At 40.4% G+C, this 8988-nt stretch overlaps 1 protein-coding gene across 2 annotated transcripts; it reads right to left on the reverse strand.

The window, feature by feature from the left end:
• Window positions 1–246: 246 nt before the first annotated feature.
• On the reverse strand, window positions 247–7688 carry LOC101471061 (uncharacterized). Of its 2 annotated transcripts, XM_004548052.5 has the most exons (13): window positions 7179–7688; window positions 5347–5380; window positions 5190–5267; window positions 4958–5100; window positions 4746–4868; window positions 4599–4656; window positions 4295–4456; window positions 4106–4156; window positions 3739–3875; window positions 3516–3623; window positions 3315–3372; window positions 1935–2000; window positions 247–1857 (listed from the first exon to the last, which is right to left on the reverse strand). In XM_004548052.5, exons 2-13 carry the CDS (start codon window positions 5354–5356, stop codon window positions 908–910), a joined length of 1944 nt encoding a protein of 647 aa, XP_004548109.3. In that variant the 5' UTR covers window positions 5357–5380; window positions 7179–7688; the 3' UTR covers window positions 247–907. The 2 variants fall into 2 exon arrangements, with proteins under 2 accessions (XP_004548109.3, XP_076735237.1); XM_076879122.1 differs by lacking the exons at window positions 4746–4868; window positions 4958–5100; window positions 5190–5267; window positions 5347–5380; window positions 7179–7688 and having other exon boundaries at window positions 4295–4484; window positions 4599–4619.
• Window positions 7689–8988: the final 1300 nt, after the last annotated feature.

Below are 8988 nucleotides of genomic sequence, written 5' to 3' on the forward strand. Positions count from 1 at the left end.
TACAGTGATCTGCATTAATCGCTGAGTGGACAAAGTTTGTGTTTCCTCGCTGAATTTGAGCAAGCTTGTGAGTATTACGCCACAGGACATTACATAACCTACCGTGACTGCTTGAAAGGAAAAATAACAAACTCTTTTGTTTGAACCTGCAAGGAAAACGATATTTGGTCACATAATTGGTTAAAGTTCAAACTCTACTGGTGCAAAAAAAAAATAAAATAAAAATTCAGCCACACGGGTCAGAACTGTTTTAAAAAACTGTTTTTTAATTTCATAAAAGCAGTCAAACATATCTCAATATTTCTCCTAAAAAAATACAGTGAATCCACTTAAACCTAATGTGATGTTTCACACATTTGTCTTGTTTTCTGGAGTTAAAAAGGCATAAATGTAGATTTAAAAAACAAAAAAACAAAAACAAAAAACACTGCTGTAACGGTCAAAAACAGAAAACAAATAGCCAGTTTGAACAACTTCATAACAAACACAATAAAAGAATAAAAATATACACACAGGCAGCTGTTTAGTGTTTACGGGCACGTTTCTCAGCCTTCACTGAATGTGAACTTGGAAATACACGAGTGAGTTCTATTTAAATGCTCAGTATCTTCAATTCTTCTACTTCTCTTATAACGACTGGATTAGTGGATAAGGAGTGCTGTTTCACCTCATTAGTGCTCTTTGACTTTCAGTCTCCACAAAGTTTAAACCTAAAAGTCCCAGCAGACAAAAAAAAAAACAAAAAAAAAAAAACCAAAAAAAAACAAAAACCCGACACTGCTTATATTACTGCACCTCCATCAGCAGGCTCACATTCATTACAGAAATCAGCAGAACTATAATAAAAAAATAAAGAAAGTCACATTGCAAGTAAATCCCCCGCTGGACCATCCAAATGTGATTTGATTCAGCTGAAATACAGATCAGTTTGGGACACAGCACACTGAGGTTTAGAAGGTTGGCTGAAGGCATAAGAGTGTGTTAGACTCCAGTCCGTAACACTACTGCAGACCGGAGGGAGAAAGTGCTGGCCAGGGTTTGCCAGAGAGCCAGTGTTGTAGCTGGGGTAAGACATCCACCCACGCGGTCCTTGACTGGCTTCATAAGATGTAGTCGGTATCCCATAATTGTGTGGAGCTGCCTGGGCACAGTCATTGGTGAGCGCTGTGTAGTGTGCAATGCTGCCGCTGTACACACAGGGATCTACTGATTGAGTTAGCATGTTCACACCAGCACTATTTATATAAGGACCCAGATGACCCCATACATCGTAATACCCACTTACACTGCCCGTCTGAAGACTTGCATTATCGCACGGCATGTGCGGATTCTGAAAGTGTTGTTGGTAATAATGTGGACCAGCGTCTATGCGTGCCTCTTCTCTCAAACCCTGCTCTCTTGTTCCATTCTTATCCTCTGCAGCTGGCTTATACCCCTCCTCGGTCCAACACTCCCTATGTCCGTAGGAAGAGTTAGAGGAAGATGGCACAGCTAATATTGTAAAGTTTCCTTCTGGCGTGTACCCACCAGTCTCTGGACCTCCATCACAGGGGCTGTGCTGTAGTGGAGAGGTTTCTGCATGGTTTAGTTCAGATGACAAACCATCACAGTCTAACTCCACAATCTCTGACCCCGGGGAGGACGTGAGATCTAAATTAAAGGGAGGGGATGTAGCTGATGGAGGGAGGCTTTTGCTGCTGAAAGACATCCTCTTCATCAGTAATAAACCTTTGGTAATAGGCAGGCTGACATTAAAAACAGTCTCTCTCTTTGCTTTTACTCTTTTCTTCCTCTTTGACTTCATTAAAGTGCATTTCTCTGACATGCCTTCAGCGGATGTCTGGTTCATGCTCAGCCCTTAGACATAAAGAAAAGGAATAAGTTAAAAGCAGTTTGCTGAGAAAGTGTGAACTCTAGCTTGCAAAGATACAAACCTTTGGCATCCACTTCCTTTTTTTTAATGTCAGCACCTTTCCATCCAGATTGCAGCATCTTTATGCCTGGAAAATATCCAAAACAATACAGTGGCATACAAAAATAAAATAAAATAAAGAAATGCAAGGAACACTGGGTGGGGGGGGGGGGGAAAAAAAAAAAAAAAAAAAAAAAAAAAAAATTCAAGTGGGCATTAATGAATACAAGAAAATCTAGAGAGCCGACATCCCTGACAAGTGGGAAACTGCACTGAACAAAGGACACACTCTGCATGGTGAGTGCCAAAGATGCACTGACAAAACGTGATCCAGGCAAAATTCAGACGGCATAAAAGTTACACTTCTCTGTAAAAATCCAGTTATAGCATAACTCTACACATAAGTATACAGTTGTATAAATATACATACACTCGCTTACATTTTTAAATAAGTGGTGGTAAAGGTTCCACAATGTCTTTTGACATTTTTAAATTGGTTGGGATGTTCAGGAATGACCCAGGAACACATTCACAGTCCACAGGTTTATACTGCAAGAAAGAAACCTGTGCTCCAAAAATTGACACCGTCAAGCTGAACATAAAACCAAAGCGTTTTATGGTCAGAAAGATTGAGCTGTTTGCAGCTATGAAGGTGAGGTTTTCAAACCTGAGAGCATGGCACCAACTTTCAAGTATTGTGGTGGTAGCACATATTTCAACTTCACCTCAAATTAACAGCTAGATGGTTCAAATTGAACACAGATGTGCCAATTATATAATGGTTCAAAAAGTTAATAAAAATTGGTTTTGGGGATGGATAAAGCAGGCTAATATTAAGCTGCTGGAATGGCCTTCCCGAAGTCCCGACCTCAACTAATTTGTAAATTTGTGGACTACACTTAAAGCTGGTTCTGTGCCAGGAAACAAACAGATTTAAATGAACTCAAAGAATCAATCACTTCACCCTGGAAAAAGAACAGTTCAAAGAAATCATTAAAAGCCCAGAAATGCCATGATATTCATGCCCAGGATGACTGGATGTAACCTTCTTCTCTCTTTTTTTTTTTTCTCCTTAAAAAAGATTTCTGACCACAACTGTATTTAGAGTATAACACTTTCAACAAATCACTGAGTAGGTACCTGTGTCTGTGCCTGTAGAACAACTCTACGATATGTCTATTTTGTCCTGCTTTTTAACTGAATGTTTCAATAATGACACGTCAGGAAAAAAAAAAGCCTGTTTTTTGCAGTGGTTTGATCTATCACAGACCTGCTGTCAAAAAAAAAAAAAAAAAAAAAAAAAAAAAAGGAGGCAGGTAAATGTTACACTTACAAGAGCAGAGATGTAGAAAATGAAGTGAATGGTTTATGGCCAAGCAAAAGAAAAATAACCCATACTTACACCAGTGGTAACTTTTGCCAGTGAGTAGCGCACAAAGGTTTTCTGGAACATGCACTACCTGAGAACATGAGAGGTTTATAAACTAAAGGACAGACGAGTACAGGTGAAACCAACACTGTTTGGGGGAAAAGACACTGAGAGTCACGTCACATGTGGCAGAATCCCAGCAGGAAATTCTGTGCTGCAAAGAAAAAGGGATACCTTCAACTCTCCTCGCCCCGTTTCTCGCTCCACTTTCTTTGCCAAAGACTGAAGAAGGTGAGGTTTGTCTTTAAGCTCCGCAGTCACCTCCTCAGGATGAGTTTCCATCTATAAAAAATTATATTCACTAACTTTAAACTATACTTACCTCGCTTTTTGCATGCATAATACTAAAGAACCTTTGCTATAATCTATTCTGGTAACTGATCCAGAACAAACAGACCAAGTAGTTGATGAGGTGTGAGGGGCTGGTCAGGTGTTCAGTGATGTCCTTCTTGTTGGATTTGATGCGGCAGCAGTGGCATAAGAAACAGTAAGAGCAGCCATCTTCACTTCTATACTCGACCACACAGTCGAGACCTGTTGAAAACATGAGAAACAAAAAAAATAAAGAACATTTCCATTTCATGGGAATTACGATCACCAGCTGTGGTTCGAGACTGGAGTTGGACTGTGAGATGAGAAACTTTACTGGAGAGGCACATGAAAGAGTTTGCAGTCCGCCACAACCGTGCAACTTCAAGGCCTTTTTTTATTATTATTTTTTGTTTTTTTTAACTCTTTTGGTGCCATTCTTTGTGTGTTCTCACCTATGAGAGTCTTGGTTCCAGTGTAGTCATCAGGAAAGCTGCTGGTGTGCTCTGAAAACACAAAGGGTTCGGGAGAATCCAACTGGGATGTGAACGGGTTGACTAAGTAGACCTCTGACTTAACAGAAGGATCAAAGTTTGCATGCATCAGCTGCGGTGCTGGCTTGTTAGTGTGCGCTGAGATCTTGCCTGAGTTTGTGTCAGCCTTGAAGGATTTCTTGGACCGTGTGGGCTGGTTCTGTGCAAACACTACAGTCCTCTGGGATTCAGTGGGATAGTGCAAAGCTGTAGTCTCTGGATAACTCTCAGTTTCACCCTGTGCATCTCTTAAGGAACCTATGAGAGTTACTGCTGCAGTATCAGAGAGATGAAAAGATACCTATGAAGGGAAAAATAATCACGTGCATGCAGAAAAATTGCCAAAAACATAAAAAGTGAGAGTAATCAAGAGAAGACAGTGAGATGGGGAAAGAACAGTCAAACATTCACTGACCGTCATTTTCACTGGATGTTTCCATCCTCTGGTATACACCATCTTCAACCTCTAACAACTTCGTATGAAGGTGCAAAAACATATGAGCATCCACAATAATTTGCAGTTTATGACTACAAGAAAGCACGCACAATAAAAGCAACAGACCTGGATGTCTCCCGGTCCCTCTTTTTCCTCAAGCTTCTTGGCCATCTCCATCAGCGGCCACGCCAGCTTGGACAGGTCGGAGCTCTCCTGCCATTTTGATACCAAGTGAGGGTGCCAGGTTTTCTTTTAAAAACAAACAAACCATAATCTGTTAGTAAAATCCAACGCAGCACATGATCTGCTGTCACCAATCCTTCTCCAGTACTACTTACAATGTAGTTGAATCTGTGGAGACTTCCCAGTATGTGGTTACGCATGTCAGCCTTACTGAGGCGACACACGCACGCCCCACACACGTACAGCGCTTCTGTGCTCCACGCACCAGCCTTCACACATTCTGTAATGCAGCCCAAGCCTAAGTGCACATTAAAAACACATATTACTTCAGCACACACTGAATAAAGAACCGTTTACACACTAAAAGTGGGATTTGCTGCGGCACACCTATTATGGGTTGTAGTCTCTCCTTGTTGCTCAGGTACGCCTTCAGAGAATCCAGCAGCTGGCTTCTTCTTAAAACACCTACAAATGGAGGAATTACAGAAAGAGAATGGGCTATATGCAGCAAGCTTACATACAGTTAGTAGAAGGCATGACTTACCTGGCTGCATGCTGCAACTGTAGAAAAACACCACCTGAAAACCCAAGATGGAGCTTAAGTTTCAAAGCAATGCTGGTTTGTTCACCTCATGCAGAGTTATGGTAGAGACACGGGAGATGTCTCCTGGTAGGGAGGGGGATTCTCATACTGTGTGTGTTGGCTAATCGCTCTTTGGGAATCTCCTTGTTGGTACAAAAATACAATTTTTGTCAATCGCGGTGTGTTATCGTTGGCATTTTTATAGATTCAACTAAGGGAATGGGAACAAATTACAAACCCAATTAAAAAAAACAAACTCTGGATGCTGTAAATAAACGAGTTTTTTTATTAGTAAAATATAAATAAAAATGCAATGTTATAAACCTACATGTTATTCACAACTGAAATTAAAGCATGAAAGTTTAAACAAGTTTTGACTCTTTCACTGAAAAGAAATTCAGCTCGTTTTCAGTTTGACGGTAGCCAAACTCTAGTCCACACTTTTCAGATGCTCACAGGAGAAACAGCTCACGGGCTACACTTTCTGCTCAGATGCTGCTAAATGTGGACCACGCTTCACAGTCCTAATAAATAATGACCCCAAGCACGCTGCAAAAGCAACCTGAGCTTTTCAAAACAAAGAAACAGCTAACACAGCTAAGGCAAGTGTCGGACCGATTGTCCCTCCCTGATTTTTGGATTCTGACCTGGTAAAAGAAACAACTCGAGACAGAACGCTTCAATCCAACAATTCTTTATTCACCATGTACCTGGGAGATGCGCACAGCGCGAAACCTCCTGCAGAGCCGATGGGTGCGCCCTCAGTCTGTTACAGATATAGTATTTCTTACCAGATTTCCTCCTTTCACACCTGCTTTTCCTGTATGCTTAGTACTCTGTGTTGTTGTCCAAATTATTCATGCGCAGTTTCAATAAAAACACCTCCTTGCGTGGTTCTCCTCCCCAACTTCTGCTTCCCTGCACGTGCCCTCATTTCTTACCTATGCAGGTGGCTTTTAAATGAACTCTTTAGGCACCTTAAGCTTCGCTACCTAGTTCTGCTTTCCACTCTATACTTATCCAGATGTGTTAGACAGCTGTTAGTGATGCTTTTTCTGCACCATTTCCTGTAAATGCTGTTTTCTCTCTCTGACTATTTTTCTCCTACAGCTTCACACAGAAGGCTGTCTTTGCACAAAGGCCTGACCCTAAGATAATACATACTACAATGCAGCTAGATAATATTATTAATCTATATAACCCAGCAAGCTAATACTATCACATATAATATAACATAACTCCACACAAGTCAACTGATCTCAACCAAGTAACTGAAGGTGGCTGCAGTAAAGCACCTGATGATGCCCATGGGTTAAAAACATCAAACACAAGAGTTTCATCCAAGTATTAAAAACAATCCTTATTTGAGTTAGTACGGTTACTTTTGAGCCTCTAAAAATTGAGAGGGTGACTGTGTATAAAACTCGAAATTATTCTAAATTCAGAAGTTTTGTAAAACTCCTTGAAATAAAGCTGAAAGAAAGATGGAAGGAAATGCAGCTGCAATTACACTGTCACCATCGGGTGGCGCTGCATGTCAGTCTGTTAAAGCAGCTTCCTGCCGTCCTGGACACGACGCAAAACAAAGGTCCACATATTGCACAAAATATCAGAGGATTTGTTGCTGTGACTTGTCTCAGAGTTGACTAAAAAAAAGTCCGTTTTAACTAATGAACTAATTAAACTTGAGCAGGAACATTAAACAAACGCGGAGCCGCTACTTTCTGGATAACAAAGTTTCTCCGTGGTGTCTAATACCGCAGTATGCTGAAGCAGTTAGGTTGGGTGCTTACCTGTGGAGCTGGAGGGTCTCGCAGCTGCAGTGAGCTTTAACCGTGGATTCAAACGACGCTGGTAGTAGTAAGACAGCGTAGCGTCACATGTTCCGTCCGCTGGGTAGTAATGTGGTCTATGCCACACCCACCTTTATAATGAACGCCAAGCAATCGCATCTAACCTGCTTCACCCCCATGCTTTGTCTAATCTGTTCATTCTTTAAAGGTAAAAAGTGAAAGACACGCTGATCCTGCTGCAGGCTGTTGATGTCAGAAAATTAGGGCTCTTCTGCTTGTTTCCTCGTTGAAGTATCTTGAAGTTTGTGACTTCACAGCATTGTTTCAAAAACCCCTGTCTTCAGAGAGCTGGCCAAGAGAGGGAGTAGCTGTGCTTCAAGGGCTGTGGAAGACCAGTTGTGCCACAACTCTCCTCATGTCATTATTGTCGATCCACCTATGTGCATCAGCAGTTTGTAACGAATTTTCTTATAACTGCACACCCCTTCAGACTGAATTCAACTCATCTTCCAGTCATAATCTTTTATCACAAGGCCGACATGTCCTGTTTGTCCTGTCTGTTCCCAGCACACAGACAGAAACAGCAGTGAAAGGATGAGATATTTTGCAAGCTGCTTGAGGAAATAAACGACTTTATTATCCCAAACTGAAGATTAATGTACAATTTGTTCAATATGAGTCTTTGAGAAATCTTTATTTGTAACTTATATTAGCTTTCTTGTTCCCCCCCCCTTTGAGCCTACATACATTAATACCCAATTTTCAGTTGGCTATTGTTTTATTTCTATGCTTTCTATTATTTCATCGACCTGAAACTTTTTTTTACTTTTTTTTGACTGTTTGAATGTTTGCTATTTGTGTGACACACTACTAAAATTATAAAAACCATACAGTGCTTGGTTGAGACGTAATAGTTCAACAACAAAAGTATAGCTCATACAATCAGGAAGTTGTGTTCTCCATATATTAAAGCTGCTATAAGGAATCTGAAATCTGAAAAGGAATCTGAAAAACAAACCGGGTTGATACATTTTTTTTTACCCTCTTTAACAACATTCCAACATAACATTATAATTGATTGGGGAGATTAAAATTATTGATATATTTTAATGTGTAATTGTCACATACATGAATATGCGATTGCAAATACACGTGACATTCTCAAGCAGGCATATCTGCATCAATGTATCTGTATTCTGTGTGTGGGGATGTGTGTGTTTTCAGCCATACCATACATAGACATACAACCTTTCAATGAACTTAATGTGTGTGTATGAGGTATGGAGAAAAGGTATGCAGAAAAGCAGAAGTAAGCATCTTGCTAAACGATAAAAACAGGAGCTTGCAATAGTTCATGTCTCAAATGAACATTTAAAGGTGTGAAGTCTCACACTTTTATAGAACAGAACAGTCTGGTTTCTAAAGCTATAACGGAAATTATAATGTCGAGGCCGCTTCCTCTCATCTCATGGTACACAAGTGCAGACCTGATCAGACTTAATAATGAAAATGATTTTTATCAGCATACAAATGATTATATATACCTAAGCATAAATGACAATATAAAAAATATCAACTCTCACAGATAGAATGTCTGACCCTTAGTAGTCTGCAAAGACTATGTGTGGTATGCCAGGACACTCTGGAAAAGAGTGAACGTACTCCTCTTTTATGGTACACAGAGTGTCCTGGCATACCACACATATTCTAAGGTCATGAGAGAGGTCGCACCTTCTCTTTCTGATATGTGGTATGGTAAACACATCTATATCTGTTTGAGTATAAGAGCCTTTTGTTTAGGTGAACTGCT

The sequence above is a fragment of the Maylandia zebra genome, linkage group LG22, assembly GCF_041146795.1.
Source record: "Maylandia zebra isolate NMK-2024a linkage group LG22, Mzebra_GT3a, whole genome shotgun sequence".
In the NCBI taxonomy this organism is placed as follows: Eukaryota; Metazoa; Chordata; class Actinopteri; order Cichliformes; family Cichlidae; genus Maylandia; species Maylandia zebra.

Excerpts from the sequence above, each read along its gene's own strand:
- LOC101471061 (XM_004548052.5), bottom strand. Across the intron at positions 4,157-4,294 it reads CAAGGCTGACACAAACTCAG|AGCACACCAGCAGCTTTCCT; the intron begins GCAAGATCTCAG and ends TTGTGTTTTCAG. Across the intron at positions 3,876-4,105 it reads TGGAACCAAGACTCTCATAG|GTCTCGACTGTGTGGTCGAG; the intron begins GTGAGAACACAC and ends TGTTTTCAACAG.